The 26593-nt window shown below is 46.6% G+C and overlaps 1 protein-coding gene across 8 annotated transcripts in view; it reads right to left on the bottom strand.

The window, feature by feature from the left end:
* Positions 1–21848, bottom strand: part of ACVR1B (activin A receptor type 1B) — a 32888-nt gene extending 11040 nt beyond the window's left edge. Inside the window, exons 1-6 of one of the 8 annotated variants that reach the window (XM_042992337.1) lie at positions 20771–21683; positions 20325–20473; positions 15384–18532; positions 5110–5349; positions 4068–4316; positions 658–888 (exon numbers count right to left, since the gene is read on the bottom strand). In XM_042992337.1, coding sequence (XP_042848271.1) covers positions 658–888; positions 4068–4316; positions 5110–5284 — 655 coding nt within the window. In that variant the 5' untranslated portion in view covers positions 5285–5349; positions 15384–18532; positions 20325–20473; positions 20771–21683. Of the gene's footprint in view, positions 1–657; positions 889–4067; positions 4317–5109; positions 5350–15383; positions 20718–20770; positions 21684–21709 lie in introns of those variants that run through there. The other 7 variants (XM_042992335.1, XM_042992333.1, XM_042992336.1 and 4 more) reach the window with 7 other exon arrangements.
* Between the last annotated feature and the right edge of the window lie 4745 nt (positions 21849–26593).

Below are 26593 nucleotides of genomic sequence, written 5' to 3'. Positions count from 1 at the left end.
CTACCTCCTATAATCAACTGTTAGTTTGCTTCTTGCTTTGCTAGTCAGTGAGGTCCTCCAAAACAAGGATGCTCCTGGCCATACAAGAGACTCAAAAAGTAAAAAATCAGAAGGGAGAGGAAGGAGGAGCTCAGGGACTCAGGTACAAGCAGACCAAACACTGAGCTGGAAATACCACCGGGGAGCAACATTCTGAGTAGCCAGGTCATCCCTGCCATGCCTGCTCCACTGCAAGGGTGGACGATGCTGATTATGTCACAGAACATGGACCGCATGCTTTTCCGGGCTATCCCTCCCTGGCGGGGCAGAGGCCACGGTTCTTCATTCTAGTGGTTTTCAAGGTAAATTAACTGGAACCCCTACAGGGACTCCACTAGGGAGGAGGGGAAGGGCGCAGGTGGGCTAAGGGGTTCATCTTGTTTATCTGCTTAGTAACTGCTTGCTTAATAGCCTGGCTTTCTGTGTAAGCTTTGCATAGAAGAAAAGCTGGAAGGACCCACAGCTTATTCAGATTCTCTTTCTACTGGTAACAACCACGAAGGCAAACAGAGCAGTGCAGTCCCACAGCTGTTCAACTTCCCCAGTCACCCCCTGCATCTAGGACTACTGTTGGCTTTGGGACATGCTCCCAGCCCAGCTCCCAGCCCAGCTCTTTACCTTTATTGTCAGCAGCAATAAACCCAAGGATGTTTTCATGGCGCAGCATGACTGTCTGGTAGATCTCTGCTTCCCGGAACCAAGACCGTTCTTCACGAGAAGAGAAAATCTTCACCGCGACATCGCCACCCCTCCAGCGGCCACGCCACACTTCCCCAAACCGGCCCTTGCCAATAATCTCCTGTAAAACGATGGTTCGGGCCACTGTGCGCTGGACAAAAAGGGGCAACCCTGGGGACCAAAGAATGGAAAGAAAGCAGATGCCGTAAATTTGCTAAACTCTGCAACTCCCACCCTCACTGCCACACTGGAAAGGCCGGTACCACACAGTGCCCCCACTCTACCCTGGCCCGCTGACCGTGGAGAGCTGAGGGTGCCCCACACCACGTCCAGGTAAGCCAGCAGGGGTGAAGCCAGGCAGAGACTGGGAGTGAATGAACACAGAAAGGGAAACACATGCGATCAGCTGTGCCTCATTTAAACAATTTCTCCTTTCAGTTAGTACGGACGACAGACTTGCACACAACCCCTGATCAGATTTATCACCTCTGCAGCCGGCCTCTTATGGGCCAGTCCACCCATATCTGCTTTATGCAGACTGAAGAGGAAAGAGGGCAGAGAAGGTGAGAGAGACGGGGCTTGAGCCCCAGGGGTGCCTCCGGCCATTCTGCTCAGTGGCCACTAGAGGGCGGTGCCATGTGGCCCATGAGAACCAAACTGGGCCTACAAGGCTCCCACCTCTTTCCTAAGAGATCAAAGCTCTCTCTGCTCATAGGTCAAGCTCCAGACACAGAATTCAAGACTACCCATGCTTATCCTAAGATTAATTTTACTGTCTTTGTAGGGCTCACTTATTGCTTCATGCAATCTATCCAATCACACTTACTATCATGACTGACTCTGAATTCTCACTTCCTCTCCCAGACCAAATAAACATGTTATTAATCCCTAAGTCCTGTGGATGTGGATGCTTACTACACACTAGGCACTATGATAAAAGCTTTAGATAAATTATCTCCTTTCCTCACAACCACCTATATAAGTTAGATGGTGTTATTATCCCCATTTTACAGATGAGAAAACTAAGGCTCGAAAGGGAAAGTTAAGGGGTGCCTGGGTGGCTCAGTCGGTTGAACGTCTGATCTCAGCTCAGGTCATGATCTCATGGTTCGTGAGTTTGAGCCTGGAATCAGGCTCTCTGCTGTCAGCACAGAGCCTGGAGCCTGCTTCGGATCCCCTGTCCCCTTCTCTCTCTACCCCTCCCCTACTTGCTCTCTCTCTACCCCTCCCCTACTTGCTCTCTCTCTCCCCCTCAAAAATAAACAAACATTAAAAAAAAGGGGGGAGGGAGTTAAGTAACTCATTTGAACTCACACAAGCTGCAAGTGGCAAAGAAGGGATTAAAACCTAGACCTACAGAACTGTCTGACTCCAAAGTTGATGCTTTTAACTTTATACAACAGTATAGAATCACCAAAATGTCTCCCATCAGACCCCTCCTCTCCATCCCCGCTGTGCCCGTCCAAGTTCTGTCCCTTCTTTAAAAGACTCCCAACTGGTCTCTCCACCTCCCTCGTCATCCTGCTCCTGCCCTGCATACCCACAGACAGCCCTGCCTCACCCTACCCTCCCTAACAGGAGGTTGGTAAATGAGTGAATTCACCCTCCACACCACTGCCAGAATTCCTTCCACAGGAAAATACGAACATTTACTTTGCCACATGAAAACTTCCAGTGGATGCCTCTCACCTTACTGGATAAAGCACAGCACCCAAGGTCCTTCCTACCTGGCCTGGCCTGCCAGTCCCCGTCCTCCAGTTGGACAGGCCATGCCTAAACACACAGTGAACTTTCGTGCCTTTTTGTCCTTTTGCTCAAGGGGTTTTCCTTGGCCTGGAACGTTCCCCGTCCTCTTACTTCCTTAAACCTCCAATTCAGTCTTCAAGACCCCTTTAAGTGCATCCTCCCCCATGAGGCCCTTCCCAGCAATCCCTATCTCTTCTACTCAATTCTGGGTCAGCTTTTTTCATCTTTGTTTACCCTGTTTTGTTAAAGGGAATCGAAAGTCACATAAGCAGCATGGACTTATTGCTTTAAAAACCACAGTATTAAAACTCCAGCACCTTGGAAACTCTGCATATTTGGGATTGATAACGGACTAGACCATCCAGGGAGAAACAGTTATTAATCATTTTACTCCGGATGACTAAGTAACCACCATGGACCTTCGCTAGCTTCAGCTAGTTCTCATCTTAAAAAAGACCCCAGAAAACCTGAGCTACCCTCCTGTGACAGCAAATCAAGTCACAGAGTCAGTCAGGCAGTTCTAACCACTGCCCTACCTCTTTCAGCAAAGAACAAGACATATATTTTCTCTCTTCCTAAAAATATGCAGCTTTTAAATATATCCATCATTTTGGCACTCTCTACTGCAGAGCTTAATAAAGGCAAAACCACTGAAATTCAGGAGATGTCACAGCTCAAAGTATTCCTTGTGTTCAAGGAGGAATGTCTGCCCATGACTGATGGCATAATTTCCCTACAGAACAATAGTCTTGTCACATGGCAAGGAAACCTACATAAACACGTACAAAATTCTCACAATATAATTCTGTGTGTTTTAGCTAGAATGGCGATAGTGACCTTTGCAAATGATTTTTTTTTTTACAAGAACAGAATACCACCATCACTAAAATAATTGTTTATCTTCATAAAAAGACTCTTTTGTAGTCATTTCACATCTAATAGCCAGCTGAGGTATACCCTGAGACCTGAGCGACCCCAGCCCCTTTATCCTGAATTCTGGGCTCACATCAAGGTCCAGGGTTCAGTTCAATTCTCTCATCTGACAAAGACTCGGTTACCAACAGGCAGTACAGGAAATGGTGCTGATAGCCTGCTGCAAGCCCAAGTTGCCTTTATTTAACCTCCCCCAAAAACCCTTGGGCAACTGGTACAAGTCAATGATTCACCAAATCCCAGCTCTCAGCTTTACTCAGTGTCCTTAAACTCCCCTTGTGGTTGCTCAGAGATCAATGATTAGCTGTCACCACACCAAGAGAAACCCGGCACACTCCTGTTTCTCAAAAGGGGCCCTTAAATTGAGCACTCCACTGCTCAGGTGGAACCAGGTGAATTTTAATAGACATACAGTTACAAGACTTGAAAAGAGGCAGGGTTTCTGGAGTGGAGAGTTTTGCACTTGACCTTTGGAATCCCAGGGAATGAAAGATTTGCTGTGAACCCTTTATCTTATTACATATCAGACTCTAAAAGAAGGGGAATTATGAAACCAAACGCCTCAGTGCTGGCAGAAACAAGGGCAAGGCCCAGTCTTCAGAAATGCTCTATCCTGCTGGGGAACAGTGACGAAAACCAACAACACACAAAACCACTAGAGAACTCAGTACCTGAACCAGACCCTGATGTGGAGAGATCGTAGACAAGATCCTGGAGCGTCTTGTCTTTGGAGAGACACATCTCACACGAGGGATCTTCCATATCCAGTCTCTGGCGATTGTGATAGACACGCTGATGATAGTTAATGACAAGGAAAACAATGATGATGATGAGAAACAGGAGGAACACTGGGCCAGCAATAATGCCTACCAGCTCCACGGGGCCCCACATGGAAGGGTGCTCAGACTCCTTGAGGTGACCTGGGTCAAGTGAGAGAGGAGAGGGAAAGAACACAGTAAAAACATGGGAAAGCTCTGGCCTTATTTGTCCCCGACACCTCCCTCCACGTGCAAATACCCTTTCCCTCTCCCTGAATTCAAGGTGCCCTCGATCTCCCAGGTCTCACTGGGCTATGTGTCTGCCTGATGTTCTCAAATGCAAACATCTCCAGTGAAGGGGCCCTTTTCAGCAGTCACGCTCACAAGGCACTGTGTCACCGCCTGCCTTTCATGGGCCTATCCCGCCTCAGTGTCCCAGACAGACACCAGGTTCTGTGCCTCCACTCGTGACAGCTGTGCTAAGCTCTGCAGCCTTAACTACCCGCTCCTCCAATCTCCCCAGTAATGCCTTCTAAATGGCACATTTGCAAAGGGGTGCCACTGAAAACTTCCCAGCCTGGATCGCTGTCCTTCTCTTCCAACTCCAGCCTCTCTTCCTGTCCCACCATCACCCTCACCCAGCAGCTGCCTTCACATACCTTTCCATGGTTCTGCCTGGCTCTCCCACCCCTCACCAGCTGCCCATGGCTGCTCAGCCAGTCTCCAAAGCGCAGCTTCCACCTCTGGGACAACCTTGACAGTCTGCCTCCCTCAACCTCTTGTCTACAAATCTGACCTGGGAAGAATCCTATCCCCTTGTCACCTTAGGGAACATCAAAAAGGTACTTTTACCTATTACCAAACAAAGGGATTAGGGAAGAGTAGAGAAGGACGAAATGACAGGGGTGCCCTACCTCCAGGATGAGCCAATAGTCCAACAAGGGTGTCCACTCACCACTGGGCACCCTAAGGTCGATCCTGTTGCAGAAGTCAGTATAGCAGCAGTGGGTGTTGCGGAGGTCCTCAGAGCTGAGGCAGTAGAAGGGTTTCCCGGCGGGGACCAGCTCCACTTTGGGGATGCAGGTGCGCACGTGGTGCTCCATCCCATCCAGGTTGAAAATGGAAACCATGCAGGCCCCATCTGTTTCACACGTGTAGTTGGCCTGGAGGCAGCTGGTACATGCACACTGCAGAGCTGCAGGAAATTTGGGAATACGGTGACATTAACGGTGAGATCCTATCCTAGGTCCCTTTCCAGACTTAGAACATAATCCTTTAGCATACTGGATGTTCCCAAATAAGGAGCTTTTATAGAGAGAGGGCCAGAAAGAGGACACCGTCAACGGGAGCACAAACTTTTCACCTGTTTATTCAGTGCAGAAAGCAGGCTTGCAAGCCCTACCATTTTCTTCTAAGTGTCCTCCCTATCTTATGCCTGTGAGAAACAGAGAAAGGACCTTTTGAACTTTGCCTTAGACTTATCACACATTATTTTGTGGCTGGGAAAGCAGCTTTCCTTTAAATAGACGCCTGAGGACTAGAGGAAGGTGCCTTCCCCTTGGAAGACACAGGCCACCACCTCCTGCCCCACCCCAAACCATCCAGGCTTCCTCACTTGACAATGGCTTACCGACCCCATCTCCTTTCTCCAGCATTAGGCATGCCCACCGTTTTCTGAATGCAGTATGCATGCTCTCACACATTCTTTTGCTGCAATGCTTTTTTTCCTGGCTACTTCTCACAAATCCTCTAAAATTCAGCTTAACCATCACTTCCTTTGAAACGCTTCCCGCCCACTAGTCCAACATCCTCCTCCTCCCTTTAGTCCATGGCAGGTGCACCTCTCATGAGGGACAAAAAGAATAACCTCCAAAGACGATATTAATGCCCTCCTCATCAAGTTATTGTGAGGATGAAATGAGCTAATATATAAAATGTGTTCAATAAATTCAACCTACTCTGGAAGGCCCCTGGATATCACATTTAAAATATAATATCCATCTATCCATCCATCCATCCATCCATCCATCCATCCATCCATCTTTCCAAATAGGCAGTGTATGCAATCATCTCTGGGACTAATGAGTTCTTCTGGGTGTGTTTTATACATAAGTGTGCCCTGTTGACAGGAAATTACTGTAAATGAATTTGGCGCCTCTGAAAGCCAGTTCAGCAGCCCTGGAATCTGAAATCCTTTATTTATCCATCTAACAAGAATAGCACAGACAGCAGCAGTTGGTTCTCCCCAACACTGTCTCTCATGGGCCTAACCTAGCCCTGACCTCTTGGAACCAGCGGGAGTGCGGCTGTGGCCACTAGGACACTTAGGTTGGGATTTAGCGCCGAATGAGGCGCCCACCCATCAGGGAATGGAGGTGGCAGAGCCCACCCAAGTCTCGGACTCAGTGAATAATATCTGGCTACCAGGTGGGAATATATTCAAACCGAAGCCCCTAGAGAAGAGACATTTACGACCAATCCCATGAAAAACTAGCCTGTTGTAACTTACCCCTTCAGGCTGTAAACAGTCTATCTTTGTCTCTTCCTGCAATACACTAGAAGGCATCTCTCGGCTTTTCAGTTCCAAAGACCGATTCTAAATATCTCAGTGTCCAAGCCCCCTTCCCCAGGCTTTCTATAAATGACACGATCCCTCGCCATTCCCACCCAAGGAAACAAAGCAGAGCGCACCCGCACACTGACAGGTAAACAGCCGCTGTGGATCCTCTACCGTAAGGCCTTCGATCAAAGCCCTTTCTTCTGGGAGAAATTCCAAAGCACGCAGCTACCTGCTGAAGGGTAAGAGTAGCGTTCTATTTTAAGGGCAGGAAGTTTAAAGCAGGTACCCTTTAGACTAGGATCCAAATCATAAAAGGAATTTTAAAAGTAAGTTCTTCCTAAACTTCGATTCCAACCCTTTTTAGACACAGGAAAGACGAAGAACTCTCCTCGTTTTCCCCCAAATGCCTTTATTTGCTTCCCCTTTTATTCTTGACAGCTGAAATTTACTTCCGCAACTCTCTGAATACTCGAGCCAAACCTCTTCTACTCACACCGGAGTCCTGACCGGTAATCCAAGAAAGCTACTGCCCCTCCCCTTGGTGTGGACATTCAGGCACAACGGGGTTCCCCGTGGAGCACACACCTCTCAATACATGTGCCATGACATCCAGCACAGAGAACAGCATTGGGCTATTTTGGGAAGCAAGAAGGGAAAACGAACAACTCCAAGAGGGCTATTCTGAGCACAGTGGGACACACAGGCCAGACCCGTAGCCGCCTTTTGAAAAAAAGCTCACTTCTGAGTCTGTCAATTAGACAGGAGAGCCAAGAGTCTCTGATTCCAGATATTTATTCTCCCTTCGTTGGTTCACGGCCTCTTTCACAGTGATTCATTCTGGAGAACGAACACACCCACACGTGGCTCATTATTTTTGGGAAGTACTTAAACAATCTTGGTGTAAGACAGGAAAGAACAAAAGTGGTGAAATCTATGTGAGACGGGACGAAGAACGGAACTGGGAGCGGGGCCATGCGGGTTCGTGATAAGGACTTAGGCAAGTCCCTGAATCTATCTGAGCCTCAGCCGCCTAACCAGAAAATACCATTTATCTTACAGAGATGGTATGAAGATTAGCCAAACATCCGCTAAGTGCTGTGAGTATTCTGAGAAAGACTCTCCCTGCGCACATCTGTGTACATCTATACATTTTACAGAGTGAGGGAGAAGTCTGAAAAAGATGGATTTTAAGATAACCATCACTACTGCCCACACCCCTGAAAAGGTTTCAGTTACTACCAGTAGAGCCACAGCAGGGTATCATGGCAGGCACAGGTCAGAAAGAGCCAAGCTCAAATACCAGCGCTAACATTAATCACATGACCTGGAGCACCCTGGTTTCCTAATCTGTAAAGTGGGGCTGTTAATAATTATTTTACAGGACTATGTAGAACTATATGAAATAATACATTTCAAAAGTGCTTAGCAAATAGGTGTTCAGTAAATTTTAATCTCTCCTCTCAATGTAAAACTCAAACACACACACACACACACACACACACACACACACACACACGCACAAACGTCTCTCTTTAACCACTAATTAGGAAGTGGCAAGTTACAGTAAGACCACAGCAGGCACAGCAAGAAACTGCTGTTCTGGTCTCAGCTCTGCCAGTAAGTAACTAGTCGTGTGGCATTGGGCAAGTCATTTAACCTCCCTGAACCTCACTTTCCTCATGACTGACCAGAAAGAAGGGAGTGAACTAGATGACCTCTACATCCTCCAGCTGAAATTTGAATCCAGTTTGTTTTTAAATTCACACTGTCTGAATCACTGATTCAACAATGGGAAGTGGTGCTTTAAATGTTATATACTTTTTCCTGAACTTTAAAGACAGACATTAGGGCTAGTCTTGCGTTAATGTTCGTTTTTCAAAATAAGTGATAATAAAACTATAAAAATACCTGAATTTATTCCATAACCAAAGAGTTATGTAGTGGAAATGACACAATTTGGAAAACCAATCACAGAGGAGTATCAAAATCACTCTAGACACAACCAAGTTAAAAAGTGGTCAGAACGACAGTCTCACTAGCCCAGCATTTTGTTATAAACAAGTCAGTCAAACCGGAACTAAAGACAAAACCACCTAAGCGAGATTTGAACGTGGCTCTAAAATATGATGAGAAGGTGGTATGTGGGAGGATGTAGATGCAAATTTGATTCATGAGAGAGGCTGTGTTTGGCGGAAGACCAACAAGTCCCAACTTGAGCAGCCTCTGTCTAGGTGCATGTTATGGAGACACTGACGTGGCCAGCTCTCAGCAAAGACAATCCCACCGCAGGCAGGACACTGGGGTTGGGTCTTCTCTCTCTGACCCGCTGGCCTACACGGGGAGGACACGCAGCAAGGGTGTGGCTCATGGGAATTCCCAAGCGCCACCATACAGGCATGGACTCACGGCCACTCAGCCCGCTATTCTGCCCTAGACCGCATCTCCAGGGGACAGGGTAGGGGGGCGTGCAGGGTGGTAGCACCAACCTCAAAAGGTAAGAAGCGAGCCACAAAACGGCCACATTTGTCCGGGTAGATAAAGGTCCACAAATGTTCTAAAATGTTTTAAAGCGACAGGATTTATGATTTTTAGCTTATATCAACTGCTCCTTGGGGAATTATAATAAGCTTCATCAATTTTGTACTAGAATGGAGCACTGCCCTGTTTGGGCACACTAAGCTTGCCTCTTTCAAACCTCACTGGGCTCACCTTCTACTTTAGTAGCCACCGTGGTGCCAAAATCAGCTGGCGTAGCCCTTTCTCTTCATGATCTTGCGACTTGATCATAAACTGCCTCTTGGCCCTCCTCCTTCCAGATGACAGCATCCATCAGACAGACCAAACTGATAAGAATAGCCTATTACAACCCATGATTATTTTAATTAATCTTCTCTGGACCTTATCCAAATCCTCCACAGCCTCCTTAGGATAGAACAAAGACTACAACTCTGTGATCCTAAATAGCCAAAATGATCTTGGGGGGAATAAAAAGAACAAAGTTGGAGGACTCACACTTCCTGATTTCCAAACTTACTACAAAGCCACAGCAACCAAAACAGTGTGGTACTGTCATTAAGTATAGACACGCAAGGGGCGCCTGAGGGGCTCAGTCGGGTAAGCATCTGACTCTTTTTTTTTTTTTTTTTAATTTTTTTTTTTTTAACGTTTATTTGTTTTTGAGAGAGAGAGAGACAGAGCATGAACGGGGGAGGGTCAGAGAGAGAGGGAGACACAGAATCCGAAACAGGTTCCAGGCTCTGCGCGGTCAGCACAGAGCCCGACGCGGGGCTCGAACTCACGGACAGCGAGATCATGACCTGAGCTGAAGTCGGCCGCCCAACCGACTGAGCCACCCAGGCGCCCCCTGACTCTTGATTTCAGTTCACATCATGATCTCACGGTTCATGGGATCGAGCCGCAGGTCCAGCTCCACACTGACGGCACGGAGCCTGCTTGGGATTCTCTCTCTTCCTCTCTCTGCCCCTCCCCCACTCGCATGCTGCACGCAACCGTGCACTCTCTCACAAAATAAATAAACTTAAAAAAAAAAAAGGTATAGATACAAATCAAAGAAATAGAACTAAGAGTCCAGAAACAAACCTACACATCTGTGATCAGCTGATTTTTGATAAGAATGTCTGGAACATTTAAGAGGAAAAACTAGTCTTCAACACTTGGTGCTGGACACCTGGATACCCACATGCAGAAGAATGATGTCGGCCCTTTCTTCACACTGGACACAAAAATTAACTCCAAATGGATCAACAACTTAAATATACAAACTATAACTTATATTCTAAAACTTCATAAAGGAAAACAGGGGTAAACTTCACGACTTTGGATTTAGCAACGGTACCTTCGATAGGACACCAACTGCACAAGCAACAAAAGAAAACCAGATAAACTGACCTTCATCAAAATTAAAAACTGTAAATCAAAGGAAACTATCAAGAGAATGTAAAGACAGCTATGGAATGGGAGAAAATATTTGTAAATCACATATCTAATAATGATCTAGTATTCAGAATGATTACAAAAAGAACTCATAACTTAACAACACAGAATAAAAAATGGGCAAAGGACTTAAATAGACATTTCTCCAAAAAAGATACACAAAGAGCCAAAAAGCACATGAAAAGATGTTCAACATCATCTCAGACGCAAATGAATTTTAAATGAAAATGAAAATCAAAACCACAGTGAGACACCACTGCACACCCACTAGGAAGGCCATAAGAAAAAGAAAAATAACAAGTGTTGGTGAAGATTCCGAGAAACCAGAACCCTCATATCGTACTTTGCCAGTAGGATCATAAAATGGTGTAGTCACTGCGGATAAGTTTGATGGTTCCTCCGTCAATTAAACACTCAATTACCATATAACCCAGCAATTCCAACCCTAGGTATATCACCAAAAGACTGAAAACAAGTGTTCAAATAAAAACTTATACATGAATGTTCATAATAGCACTGTGCATATAGTCAAAAGGTGGAAACAACCCAGATGTCTGTCAATGAGCGAAAAAACAAAATGTGGTGTATTATCCAGCCATAAAAATGCATAAACTATTGATATACACTACAATATGAACTTTCTTTTTTTATTTTTTTAATTTTATTTCTTTTATTTTTATTTTTTCTTTCTTTCTTTCTTTCTTTCTTTCTTTCTTTCTTTCTTTCTTTCTTTCCTTACTTATTTATTTACTTATTTGTTTTTGAGAGGGCACGCACAGGCGCACGTCCAAGAGGGGGAGGGGCAAGAGAAAGGGAGAGAGAACCCCAAGTGGGCTCCACAGTGTTACCCCAGAGCCCAATGTGGGCCCGAACTCAGGAACAGCGAGGTCATGACCTGTGCTGAAATCAAGAGTCGGATGCTTAACCAACTCAGCCACCCAAGTGCCCCAATATGAATGAACTTTGAAAACACTACGTTAAGTGAAAGCAGCCCCATACCGTACGGTTCCATTGATATTAAACATCCAGAAAGCACATTAGTGGTTGACAGGGGCTGGGGGTAGTATGGAAAGGAGGAAGGGAAGTTACTGCTTAATGGATTACGGGACTTCCTTTGGGGTAAAAAGTTCCAGAACCAGATAGTGGTCATGGCTTGCACAAGGTTATGAGGTTACTTAACAGCACTGATGATGGTCGTACTCTGTCTCTTTCTCTCAAGAATAAATAAATGTTAAAAATATATATATTAAAATGGTTAAAAGTGGGGGCGCCTGGCTGGCTCAGTCAGTAGAGCATGCAATGGCTGATCTTGGAGTCATGAGTTTGAGCCCCACATTTGGTGCAAAGATTACTTAAACAAATTAAAAAAAAAAAAGAAAAAGAAAACTGGAGGTATAGTGTTCTTCAGATTGTATCCTTCCTGAACCCCCATGCTCTCCAAGATGTACCAGCAACCTCTGAGCTCCACAAGGGAGGAAGCACTGTCCTGCTTTGCTTCACCTTTCCTCACTGGCGTCTAGCAAATAGCACTGGGCTTAATAAATCTCAGCCTAATAATCTGAGAGGGAAGGGGAGCTCTGCCACAGTGGCTTTTACCATCCACATACATACGTTTCTACGTGTGTACTCTTAAAAGAACTCCACTGCTTGAAAAAGACAAAGGAAAAAGACAAAGAAAGAAGAAAACCGGTGTTTAGTAACTTCTGATCTAGTCAACTGCCCAAATGTTTGGGAAAATCCTGAATCAGGTTAAAAAAATGGAGGTGTCTGGCACTAAACTGTCACAAAATCGAGATAACGTTTGGTTCTCCTGGCAGGGAGTGATGGGGGACAACAACTGGGAACTGACAACATACCAGCAGCCACAACTCTAACCTAAGTAGAAAAATCTTGCAGTGTTGAAGTAAAGCAATCAGCTGCTGCTACTGGTTGGTAAAAAAGACCCAAGTTACATTTTCACCCTTCACCATCATCAAAATTAGATTTAAAAACACATTAAAGCAAAACAAAAACTCTCAAGTATCCAAGAGCCAAAATAAAGTCAAGTTTTACATGTGTAGTTGGGTAGTACCTAAAAAAAACAAAACATATACTGGTAAAAAGCACTTATGAAAAAAATGTAACTGACTTAATAAAGGAAGTTATTTGTAGGAGGAGGGAAAAAACCCAGAGATTTAACAATAAGACACTTGATAAGCTTGGTATTTAATTCCAATCTGGGAAAGGTCTCGGAATGGGGTTTGCATAAGAGAAAGGTGTTTGAAAAGCCAGCTCCACACTATATCTATTCTACCAACTGCCTTGCTGACATTCTACTTGGAGACAAACCCAACCTTAGAGAGCTGTTTAAACAAGTTCACCCCTAAGCCTCAGGTCTAGAGAATGAAAGCTTTGTTCTCACTCAAAAGAGACGTTTGATGTTTATGGTAAGGAGACCTGTCATTGCAGCTTAATTTATGGCTGACTGTAAATACCTGAGTATCTACAAGGGCCCACCTGCTGCCCAGGAAAATGTCAAGGTAAAACTGGATTGAGTGGCATCGTTACTACAGAGCGTGCCCGGTGTTCCTAGGAGAGAAGCGTATGGACTCAGCTGTCATGTTCAGACTATCTACTAGTAACTGGATACTTCTCCTTCACCTACAGTTTATAACAAACATATAAAATCATTCTGTTTTCTTTCTTTGTTGTACTGAAATAGATGTACATGTGGCTCATTAGGGCAGGGGACGATATTTATGAGTGGTGTTTTGTATTTGCTCCCTGACCTATTTCCTATACTATGGATGAGTGGAGAGGAGACAGTGCACGTCACAGTTCTGAGCGAGAAGAGGGATAGGAATGGTTTCAGGCAACTGGGACAATGAAGGAGAAAAAAATCAGCCAGAGCTGAGAATAAAACTAATGAGGCTGAGATCAAGTGCATTTGGCTGGCATAAAACGGGTAGGTGGTAGAATAAAACAAAGATGAAAGAGGTGAGGTAGGAAGAGAGCTTATCATGTTCCAAGTAACTCACAAATGTCTGTAGCATTTTTAAGTGACTAGGATAAAAACTGTACATATAGGAGATACTAGAAGTACAGCAGGGAAGAACTGGAATATTTTACCTAGGATATTGCTGAGAGGATGGAAAAGAACCGAATGGATTCACTTAAACAAACTTATTAACTACTTAAAATGTGCAAGGCTCTGTGACAGGATAAAGCCACATAAAGAATAAGCCAGTTCCGGGGCGCCTGGGTGACTCAGTCGGTTAAGCATCCGACTTTGGCTCAGGTCATGATCTCACGCTTTGTGAGTTCAAGCCCCACGTAAGGCTCTGTGCTGACAGCTCACAGCCTAGAGTCTGCTTCAGATTCTGTGTCTCCCTCTCTCTCTGCCCTTCCCCTGCTCATGCTCTGTCTCTCAAAAATAAATAAACATTAAAAAAATTTTCTTTCAAGAATAAGCCAGTTCCTAGCATCAATTTTTAGGGGGCAGAGTCTGGGAGGTTGGGAGGAGCAGGATGGACAAAAGAGGAGGATGGACTCATCGACCAGGGGAAGGCAAGAGGACAAAGATCCCACACTGGAGGATGGGTCGATTTGGCTAAGAAGAGAAGGCCAAGGCCAAGAAAAGCACAAGGCATATTAGGTCCACAGCGAACAGACCGACGCAAGGTTCCAGCCAGAGACAAGGATGGTAAGGGAGACCAGGCCAGATCAGATGCACTGTGATGCCCGGCTAAGGGTCTGGGGGTTATCCTGGAGGCCACATACAAGCAGTAGAACCATGAGATACAGAGGGCATGCTCTCCAAAGTTAAACCCAGCAATAGCATGGAGGACAAGTGAGAGACTGGAGGCAGAGACTGGTTAGCCAATTACTTTCATAGTCCTCATAGTATATGGTAGAGTACAGGATGCAGAGCATACGCTTTGGAGTCTGACAGACCTCAAGCTCAGCACTGAACCTCTCCATGCCCCAGTCCCTTCATCTGCAGAACAGGGATAAGAGCGCTCAGAGAGCAGCTGTACAGAGTAAGTGTACAAGTCCTTAGCGTAACCCTTGAGTATATGGTAAATGTTTGGTAAACCAGATGCCCTTATCACTTCTGCCGTCCCGGTGTGTGACAAGGGTCTAAACTCTTCCTAGTTTTGTGGTTGTTCCAACAAGAAGAAGAAGGAAAGTCAGTTTGTGTGTCAACCTCTAACGGGCAAGCACAGACTCTTCAGTACCCCTCTCACCATTCAGCTTCATCCTGGATATTAGAAATGAATGCTTATTACAATTCAATTTTATCGACCACAAATATAAAATGTGATATACAAATGTACACCAAGACAACACATGATGATCTAGGGCAAGGCAGGTTCACCACAACTACTTAATAAAAAAAGACCTGCTTCAGTTCGGATTCCTCAACTCAAACATTGCAACCACCTAAAAAACTTATCTCTAAAGCACCCATAATCTCCTCTCTCCTCCACTGACTCACTCACTCACTCACTCACAAATATCTAGGAAAAGGTAACTGGCAGTAGACGAAAGCCACATGCGGTCAAAGAATTTTTCACACGCGAGCTCCATCACCAGCATGGCTGGGCACCAGGTCTCAAGTCCCCTCGAACCCATCCTGGCTAGCTAGTTCCCTTCCTGCTTTCCTTCCCCTCACATATCCATCTAAGCCACCACACGCACACATTTTTGCAAACACCACTTATTTACTATCTCACAGATTCTGTAGGTCACAAGTCCAGACACAGCGTGACTGGTGTTGGCCAGGGCTGCCTTCTCATTCAGGGCTGGGACCTCTTTCAAGCTCACTGGTTGTTGGCAAACTCCACGGCCCTGTGGATGGAAGCCTGAAGTCCCTATTTCCCTCCTCGCTGACAGCCAGGGACCACTCTCAGTTCTGGGAGTTGGCCCGCAGTTCCTGGCCACGTGGCCCCCATGGGCAGTTCACACATGGATGTTTACTTTCTTCCAAACCAGCCAGATCACTTCCGACTTCCTCTTCTGCAATCAGCTGAGAAAAGTGCTTCCAAAGGGCTAGCGTGGTTAGGTCAGGTCTACCACGACAGTCTCCCTAGTTGAAGATCACCTGATTTGGGACCTTAATTACATCTACAAAATCCTTTCAAAGCAGTGCCTAGATTCATGTTTCATAACTGGAAGGTGGTATATTCCAAAGGCAGGAAATCTTGGGGGGAGGGGGCAGAGGGTGGAGCATGGTAGGCAGAATCACCTTATATAGTATCTTTATTTATCGTCCACGTGACCTGCCAGAAGGTAAGCTTCATGAAGGAAGGCATTTTTATTTCCTTCGTCTACTGTTGTACCTCTAGCACCTATGATAGTGCCTGGCATATGGTAGGTGCTCAATAAGTATGTGTTAAAGGAATCTTCAGACCACTAGAGTAGTACTCTCTCTATATTTATTTAGCTTATTTACAGGCTGTAAATGGGACTTCTGTCTATATTCAAATTCTGGTTCAGTGAAACCATTTAGGAATTCTTGGAACTCCACACGATATAATTTTATCTCTGCCACAATTATCTGTATGGCTCTCACGAAATACAGGTCATCCATAGGTTCCATACTCATTAAAATTTATTTGTAACCTCAAAATCAATACTCTCGGCGTTCTCACGGGCATTCACATACATGTGCAGAGTGGTAAAAAACGTGAGTCGTCCGACACATGTGTTCCCGGCTGACAGTGAACAAGGGGACGACGCTCTGTCTTCTTGCTCCAGCTTTCATACAGTAAATATATATGCGTCCTTTTCATAGTATACTCTGTGCCACACTTTTCCCCTTTCTGCATTTTTTTCTCTTGGTGATTTCACCACTTAAAACGGCCCCCAAGGGTAGTGCTAAGACGCTGTCCAGCGTTCCTAAGTTCAAGACGACGGCGATGTGCCTTACGGAGACAATATGTGTATCAGATAAGCATTGCTCAGGCTTGCATTGTGGTACTGTTGGCCTCAAGTTCAAGGCTAATGAACCAACACTATATATTGAATAAGATGTCTTTAAACAGAAACACACACATTAGCAAGGTTATGCACTGACTGCCTGACGAAAATGTGGTGACCAGTGGCTCACGGGAACCTAACGCCATCTCTCCCCTAGGAGCAGTAGTTCAGTATTTGCTAATCCGGTGTTCCAGTCAACTTTACACAGCATAAGTACCATGAATAAAGACACTGGGCTACATTAGCCTTGTTTTACAGATGAAACCATGAAGTTGAGAGAGACGTGAAATGGTAGCTCACAGCACACTCTATCTGGCACATCATTCAGTTTTATTTTCTCTGGAGCACTCATGACTGAGAACTGTGTTTACTTATTTATTTTCAGTCTCAGCCACTGCTACTGTCATGACAGTTACGGATTCGGGGATTTTTATCTCTCTTGTTCTCTTGGGATCATCTCCCCAAGCCAAGAACCATTCCACACACATACCCAACCTAATGAATAAAGAAATCTCCCATACGTAATTGTGTAAACATCAGGGGTGACTGATACTTTTAAAGGGAAGAGCAGTTACTTTCATCACGCTAAATTCAAGGTATTCAACGAGACAAGCGCAGGCTTGGGATGAAGTGGAGAGAGAAGAAAACCGAAAAGAACACCAGAGCTGCCTGAGGAGGCACTGTCTCTGAAACCCAGATAGCAGGTAAGATGGTCTGGGATGGAAACTTCACAGCTCAACCAAATGCTGGCGGCTCTACCAAGTAAGGGAAAGAGAGATACGCTCCGAAATAGCATTTTTGCTTGGTGTTACATTTATACTTGGCGGAGAAGCCGGCAGGCAGAGAGAACAGGCAAGAGCAGGGACAGTGCCTCTGAAAGCCTAAGCGCAGGTCAAACCAAGTGTGTGAGAGAAACTGAGGAGAGCGAACCCCAGGAGCAGGCAGGTAGGTAGGTATTTGAACGTGGCCATGAGGCAGTGCCTACAGAGTGGGAGAGGTGCGGGCCACACTGTGGGTCTGAGGGGCTGATTCCGACCAAGGCTTTGGCATTCCCAGGCCAGGCCGAACTGATGGGGTACCAACGCCAGCAGCACTTCCGGCGTCGGAGGGACCGGCGAGAAAGGGGACTCCAGGATTTGCTTTTTATAAATACAGAGAGGAAAATTAGATAAGACCCCCTTACATCAACTCCTCCTGTAACAGACCAGTAACACAAGAATTCAAGACAAAGAGGCGGGATTCCAGAATTCATGTTCACCGCTGCTCTGAGCAAATGCTGAACAGTAAACAATAAGGATTTCAAAATTAAAACAAAAGAGCCACTTTGGTATTCTAATTTAACCTTCACAAATAAAGAAGATCTAAAGCACCATGGACTGAGAATTCCATTCCACCTCAACACCCTGTACTCCTGAGTTATTATGAGAACAGACTGCAACACAATTCAACTCATGTTCCAAAATGCAACAAGCAGCTTCAACAGGACATGCCGAAAGCAGCAGCACGTCTCCTCGTTTACTGATTCATATTTTGGTAGCAAGGTTACAATTAGCTCACCGGTGGAGAATAAACCTATTTATAACACAGCAGTCCACCTGAAAGACACAATCATCTAAAAAGGTTTTTAGAGGAAAATGAAGTGCAGCTTCTTCCTGTACTGACTGCAGATTCCCAAGGTCCTTTCGGATGAAGTCCTCAGTCTAACCTTCCTGTGTTCACAGGCACCATTCCAGCCACCTCTCAGCCTCCATGTTCTTATGTAACATTTACATAGTGCCATAAACATACCCAGAGTTGCGTAAGAATTAAAACGTTGCCAAACCAATAAAACCTAAAGCAGGTCGCTCCCTCCAGACTGTCTTTGATTAGCACAGGTACGCTGCCCGGGATACGATGTAAGAGCCTGTCAAAAGACAGAAATTAACTTGAGGAAATCTGAAACGGTCCACAAAAATATGCACGAATCAGAAGAAATCAACCACGCGGTGGCATGTGGTGCCCCTATCAATCCCAAGAGTATGTTATTCTGCCCCGTAAGATAAAAAGTAGCCCAACATTGCTCCTTCACTGAAGTCAGAAACTGTGTCTAAAAATACCTCCCAGCCAACTGGCTATCAGCAAGTTAGTCTCACAAATGTCCCAAGAAGAACTACACACACCATTTCCTTACTTTACAGAGGGAAAACTGAGGCAGTCACGGAAAGGTTAAGCAAGTGACTTGTTCAAGGACAACCTGTAAGGGAGCAAAGTTCTAGGGCTGAGACCTGGCCTCCTCCCTCCATCTGGCTCCAACCTTTAACCAGAGTAGCCATTTTATTATGTTTTAATCACATCTGTTCCAGGAGCTCTTTTAACAAAAGTAACCAGAGATTCTCTTTTTCTCTACAAGAGTTCGCTCTCACTGTACTTCAAATCCATGTCCCCTCAACAAAATTCTAAGACTTGGCCTGAAATTAGATGAAGTCTGCTCACAGAAATTCAAAATATTCCTATCAGAACCTCAAATGTCTCCCTCGTTGCTTTGGTCTTAAGAAACGAATGTCATGTTCTCCCACCACTAACAAATGCAATTGTATATTTTTAAAGACTGTTGTGGAAATTCCAAAAGTAGGCCTTAAAACCTGCTATACCCATCAAGTGGTTGCTGTTTACAACCTGGAACTCATTCTCCTTGTCACTGGCCTTTCACAAAGTCGCAGTTCATGCCCTAACAGAAACACCTATCCCTTGCTGCCCTCATGCCACGTCCAAGTACCAGGCATCAAGGCTCCCTGGCTCTGCCACTCCTCCAGCCCACCTAGGGGAGCACACAGAGGAAATGCAGGGGAGGAAAGCAATCAACTTCTTGTTATCCCACAGCCTCTATTTTCCCAGAACTGACGTTTTACTTTCAGCCTTTTGCAACAGTGGTCTCTGTAGCATGCACTATTGGCAACTAGATGTGTCCCGGAAAAAACTGTAGTGTCTGGCCAAGAAGTTTAAAGGCCTTCGAGAATGTTTGCTGGACACACAACCTAATTTCCAATTTACCAAAAAAAGAAACTAACTCTCTATTATGCCCACCCATCCTCATCCCAACAAACATCCATTTTAGGAAGGTTACAAAAAATGAACTCTGTCCTATTCAGAACCAGTTGGATTACCAATTAAACATTCTTAACTAGGCTCACCACAAGAAAAACCCCACAGATATTACACCAAATCAACAGGGAAATGGCTGTTAAAAAAATCTTACATATATTAGGGCCAGTATAAAAAAATTCTATGGAGAGAACTGAAAAGATTTACTCAGACACATACAAAATGACAAACCTGAAGACTGAGCCTCCTTATTTACTATCCTACTAGAGAAATAACATCATGTTACACATTCCCAGAACATGGCCCATAAGAAGGCCCGGCAAACATTATTCACGAAAACCATGATCTTACCACAACCGACGGCCTGTGTTCATACACCTTCACCATGTTTATCAGATCCCACAGCATGTTACCCATACACAGAGCAGCGAGACCCAGGAACACACACGAGGTGCTTAACAGAAGCATTAGCCAGTGAACAAAGACCCCACTGCACAGGCTACACCACTGGGAGCAAATATCAAAGCTGGAGATAATGAACTTGTTTTTGAGACTCCAAAGTAGGATGATGTCTTTTCTTGTTTGTCTGGTTTATTAAAGAAGCCTGAACCCACCTGAGAATCATTATTTTTAGTAGAGAGGACAGCCACAGTGCACACACTTGATCTCCCATAGCTGGAAGGTTAGGGGCTGCTGAGAAGTCAAAGCACAGGCTTTGTACATCGGGAGCGAATACAATCCTGATCGTCTCTCCCAGATCCATCTGCGGGTCAATAATCACTTCAATATAACTGCCAAATATAACCTTCATCTGCTACCCCAATGCCAAAACACATTTAAGACGAGTCTCTTAAGTTAAATATTTTAGGGTTTCATCTGCTCTTTTCTGCCCCCAAAGCCTCATAAACAACACACCCAGCCGGGTGTCCCACAGAAAAGGTGCCCACCTCTAGAGTGGGAAGGGTGGGGGTTGGAAGGTAAGGGGCGTGTGAGGGTGGGGGAGTGCGTGGGGGGCAGGGCTGGGAAAAGGGATTGTGTGGGAAGGTAAATAAGTACTGACCAAGGGCCGGAGTCGGTCCAGTGGTGGGATCTTTAAATAATCTTGGGGGTTGGAGGTAGGTTCTAGGATTTCACCTGAAAGGCATCCACAAAGTGATTAACTGAATGGGCCCCCTGGAGTGGGGTGGGGGAGGCGAGGCGGAAAGCAAATACACCTAGATGCAGATTAACCGTTCGGGAACTAGGTTTCCTAGGGTTAAAGAGATTCCACAGCCAAGCTACAAAAACGTTTAGGGGCCTGTTGGTCTCGCTTCCTCCCAACAGCTTCCACGGGGCATGTGTATGTGGGGGGTTTTGCCCCACTGAACTCAAAGGGGTTGTGCGCAGGGTAAATGTGACTCCCTTTCCCAGAACATTAGGGAGGAAGGAGAGGGAGGGGAGGGAGGGGAAGAGACACCCCAAGTGCAGGTCCTGAAGGAAAGGTTAGAGACCCCTTCCCCTGTCATCTGAGGTGCGCAAGGGCTCGCACCATCAGGGTACCTCGGAGAAGCAAAGACCCATCGCCCGAGCCCCTCAATCTTGGCGGGAGAAAAGACGCCCCCCCAAGAGCATCTGGTGGGAGGGAAGGAAGACCCCCGCCCCTGGACACGCTGAGAGGCAGAAGCACGGATCTCCAAATCTTAGGTAAGGGATCCCGCTCTCCCCTCTATGGAACAAGGGGGTGCTGGGAGCGCGACCCCGAGAGCTCCCCAAAACCAGTTCCGTCTGGAAGGGGGCTCGGGTCCCCAGGGGCCCCGCGTGAGCTCGGTCCTGGCAGGGCAGCCACGCCTCGGGGGTCTGGGGACGCCGACCGAGGGTCACCCCGACTCCTCCGCGCCCCCCACCCGGCCATATTGTGCGCGTGGGGAGGGGGCGCGCTGTAGCTAGGGGCCGCGGCGCGAGGCCTCGCCCTCTCCCGGCCTTCTCCATCCCGGCCCCCGCCCCCCGGCCCGGGACTCACCCTGGATCCCCCGGGGCCCGGACCCGCCGCTGCCGGCGAGCAGGAGGAGGACAACGGGGAAAAAGGAGGAGGCTCCGGCCGACTCCGCCATAGTAACCGCCGCCGCCGCCGCCGCCGCAGCCCAGCAGCGCCCAGCGCGCGCGCGCGCGCCCCCGGCGCCTCCCCTCCTCCCTCAGCCCCGCTCCCGCCTCCCTCTCCTCCGCCCGGCGCCGGCACGTGCGCTCCCGGCCGAGCCGGCGCCGCGGCCGCCGCGCGCGCCCCCGAAGGGCGGGGCCGGGTGCGCGCGGGCGCCCGCCTTAAAGGGGAGTGTCCCTGTTAAAGGGGTGGGAGGGGCCCGCGCCTCGGCCACCTCACGGGTGGGTGCGGAGCGCTCCGCGGAGAGGCCCGCGCCTGACACGCGGCCTCCACCCTGGCCTGCGCCCCGCCCAGCGTGCAGTTATCAGCACCGACCCCCTCCCCCGCATCGAATGTTCGGCGAGTCGCGTGCGTGTTCCCGTTCCCTTCATCCCCACTGCGGAGCCTCAAGCCCCCATCACGTCCCGCGTCCTGCCCGGGTCCTCGCAACCGGCCTCTGGCTGGGCTCCCTGTCCCGCGCGGCCGCCTGCCATCCGCCGGACGCAGGCAACCTGTGTGATCGCAGCCTGGGGGGGCCCTTTGCAGGACAGAGCCAGGTTTTTAATGCTACCGCTCAGTCTTGGTGAGGGTACTTCGGGACGCACTCCCATTCTGCCCGGAGGTAGAACCCTCACTTGATAGAACCCTTTTGGGTTTGACATTATATATCAAACGCCTTAAAATATCCATACCTGTGGACTGCTATTATTCCTTATCTGTCTTCAAGAAATGATAGAGATGAGGACAAATATGTACGAAAAATGTTAACAGTTGCATGTTTATCATTGTAAAAAGCTGGAAACTTAAGTAGGCAATAATAGAAGACAAATAAATGCTGGCCCATCAATATGATGGAACATTATTTAGTAACTAAAAAATTACAGAAACGAGTAAGGTGAGATATTTGTGAGATAATGTTAAATCAGCAAGCAAAATACCAAACTATTTACAGCATTATTCTAGTTTTGTTGGTAATGTATAACTGTACAGAAAAAAGACTGGAAAGGAATTACCCGATATTATCAGTAAGTATTGCCAGAATATTTTTTTTTTTACTTTTTCTTGAAACATTTCAATATTTTCTAAATATTTTACAAATACACAAGTGTTGGGGCACCTGGGTGACTTAATTGATTGAGCATCCGACTTCAGCTCAGGCCATCATGATCTCACGGTTTGTGAGTCTGACTTCGGCTCAAGCCGTGATCTCATGGTTTGTGAGTTCGAGCCCTGGCTGGGCTCTGTGCTGACAGCTCAGAGCCTGGAACCTGCTTGGTATTCTCCCTCTCTCTCTCTCTCTCTCTCTCTCTCTCTCTCTCTCTGCCCCTCCCCCACTCATGCTCTGTCTCTCTCTTAAAAATAAACAAAAAAATTAAAAAACAAACAAGTGTCACTTACAAATTTAGAAAGAAGTGTTTATAGAAAGCAAACTGAATCGCCCATATCTTTTTGAAAAGAGTTTACTTTCTTTAGCTTGAGAGTTTGAACTCATGAAGAAGGCAGGGTCTTTGGAACCAGACTTCTGGATCTGAATTTTCCTTTTCTAACTAACTGGCATGAACACTCGGGCAAGTTTCTTAATCTAAGTACAGTATGTCATCATGTGAGATCTAGGGGTGGACAGGGTGACTGGAGGTAGGGGGCAGAGTTTCCCAAATGGAATCCTTACCTTTTAAGTTGTCACCAATCTGAAGAATGCTCTTCCTCACCTCCAAAAGAAAAAAAAGACTGCAGCCACACCCCCCAGACACAACTGACATGCAAACACACACGTGCAAAGTTACGCAGAGACACTGTCTACAAGTGGGTCAGTGGCTGGATGAGTAAACACCTTATTTTTATACTGCTCTCCCTCACTACCCCAAAATGGGCACACACACCCCAGTCCATCTAACTGGTCTCTCAAACCCTGCTCCACCCATACTTAGGGGACCCAGCTGTGATGTGCACAGCACTGGGTTACTGTGTTAGTTTCCTAAGGCTCCCTTAACAAAGTATCACAAATTGGGTGGCTTAAAATAACAGAAATTTATTCTCTCACAGTTCTGGAGGCTAGAAATCTGAAACCAGGGTGTCAGCAGGCCCATACTCTCTCTCTAAAGCCTCTAGGGAAGAATCCTTCCTTGTCTCTTCTGGCTTCTGGTGATTCCCAGAATCCTTGGTGTTCCTTGGCTTGTGGAAGCATTATTTCATTCTCTGCCTCCACCTTCACATGGCCATCTTCCCTCTGTGTCTGTATGTCTGTGTCCAAATTTCTCTCTTCCTATAAAGACACCAGTTGTTGGATCAGGGCCAACCCGAATCCAGTATGAGTTCAACTAATTTTAACTTGATTACATCTACGAAGATCCTGTTTCCAAATACGATCACAGGTTCTGGGTGGACATGAATTGTGTGTGTGGCGGGGGGGCATTATTCAATACAGTTACCTTAACCAAACCCTGCAGTTGAGGAGAGAAAACTAACCCCTCAGGAGCACATTGCTGAGGCCGAGGAGAAGGAACTGTGCTTCCCCTAAACCTTGCTGAGTGCTGCCATTGTGGCTGCAAGACCCAGGAGGAACCAGTGGCTGCTTTTCTCCCAGACAGCATGGTCGGCTAGATACCTGAATATACAGCCTGGAGAACCAGAACCCTGGGGCAACAGCCCAAAAGCCAGCTCCACCATCTCACTTGATAGCATTTGACTTTGGGCAAGATACTTTACCTCCCTAAACCTTGATTCTCTCATCTGGAAAACGGAGCCGATGATAGTTCTATGTCACAGAGATGTTGCGAGGATATTGTATGTAAAGCACTTAGCATAGCCTCTGACACACAGGAAGGGACGTAAAAAGAATAGCTGTGATGAGGATGAGGATGATTTGACCTTTACTGCAATCCTGTGAAGTGGCTGAGGCATGTCAGTGTGTGTGCAATTTACAGGTGAGGCAGTTGAGAGCTAGGGAAGGGAAGCACCTTGCCCAAGCTCACGTATAATTAAGCGCTGGAGCCACAGCCTACTTACTGGTCCTGTGCTCCTTTGACATCATAGCATCTCATGCTTTCCCAGGAACTGGTCTCCAAGAGCCAGCTGAAGGTGGGGAAATTAGACTGGCAGGGGTGTGGGACGGGTTGGATCGTTCACACCCTATTCCTGAGAATTTGGCACACCCCCTCAAATTAGAGCTTTCCTAGATGATGTGCCTACCTTCCCTTTTAGGTCCTGAGCCGAGCACTAGAGAGCCCAATCTATCGGTGTCCCACTCACAGATCGGCTCTCTGACCATCCCTGAAAGTTTCAGCAAGGTGTCCATTTCTGTAAAAAAAAAAAAAAAAAAAATCTTCTGTGAAGGTTTCTCCTTCATCTTAGGACTGGACCCACATCACACTCTTTAAACTCCCTGTCTGCCCTGTCTCTGAACTTTGTCATGGGATTCCCTGGAGCTCCCCAGCCTCCAATGACTGGACCATCCAGTGTTACAGCTGCCATCTTAGTCACAACGCACCAAGACGTTGTCATCTTATGGGATTTGGCATAGTTTGCCTTGGTGGATAGCAGGGTCATTAACCTCAAGAAAGTAATGGCTCATCTTCATTCATCCATTCTACAAGCACGCGTGGAGCATCTATGGTATACAAGGTGCAACATGTAAACTTGGAGAAGTCGTGCTCCTTGCCTTCATGGAACTTACAATAATCAAGACAAGCATTTCTAAAAAGGCAACATGTGATATATGCTATAACACACACCAGTAAAGGGGCAGTGGGGGCACTCAGGAGGGTCTGGATGCTTCAACGCTGCAGGGACAAGCTGAGGAGGTGGGAAAGGTTTCACGGAGAGGCCATGCTACAGTTGACTCTTGGAAGATCGATGAGTGTCCCCTAGATAGATAGGAGGCTTGTGGAGGCAAGAGAAAGCAAGAGGTTGTTCCCCGCAGAGGGTGCGACACAATCAAGATACTGAAGTAAAACTGCCTGGCATTTAGGAGAACCATGAGCGGCATGGCAGCACACCTAAAGGGTGCAAGGTGAAGGGGGCTGGTGGTGGAGCTGACAGGTAATGTTGAAGAGCTAGACAGATGTGGAAACATACTTTGGAAACATAGTTTTCTTAGCAGGGTTCTAAGCAGATGGGTTGGTGTGTGTGTGTGTGTGTGTGCGTGTGTGTGTGTGTGTGTTTTATTATATTTGTGTTTTAGAAAGACCACTTTGCTGAACCAAATGAACTTGAACTTTGTGCTGGTGGTTGGAGGAAGGCAAGGCTGGTGGTAAGGTAAACCAAAAAGGAGATAATTCCAGCAGTCCAGTCAAGATAGGGGGACCTGACCCTAGGCAGCAACACTGGAGATGGGAAAGAGATGTGAGGGCACCGGGTTGGCTCAGTTGGTGGAGCATGCAACTCTTGATCTTTGGGTTGTGAGTTCAAGCCTCGCACTGGGTGTAGAGATTACTTAAAAATAAAATCTTTTTTAAAATGTTTATTTATTGGGGCACCTGGGTGGCTCAGTTGGTTAAGCAACCAACTTCGGCTCAGGTCATGATCTCACAGTTTGTGAGTTCAAGCCCCGCGTCGGGCTCTGTGCTGACGGCTCAGAGCCTGGAGCCTACTTCAGATTCTATGTCTTCCCCTCTCTCTACTCCTCCCCTGCTCACACTCTGTGTCTCTCTGTCTCTCAATAATAAATAAATGTTAAAAAAATAAAAAATAAATAAAATGTTTATTTATTTATTTTGGAGAGAGAAAGCACATGCAAGCAGGGGAGGAGCAGAGAGAGAGGGAGAGAGAGAA

This window comes from Panthera tigris, chromosome B4 (assembly GCF_018350195.1).
Source record: "Panthera tigris isolate Pti1 chromosome B4, P.tigris_Pti1_mat1.1, whole genome shotgun sequence".
In the NCBI taxonomy this organism is placed as follows: Eukaryota; Metazoa; Chordata; class Mammalia; order Carnivora; family Felidae; genus Panthera; species Panthera tigris.
The sequence above is the reverse complement of the archived record's forward strand: the minus strand, read 5'-3'. Positions and strand labels throughout refer to the sequence as shown.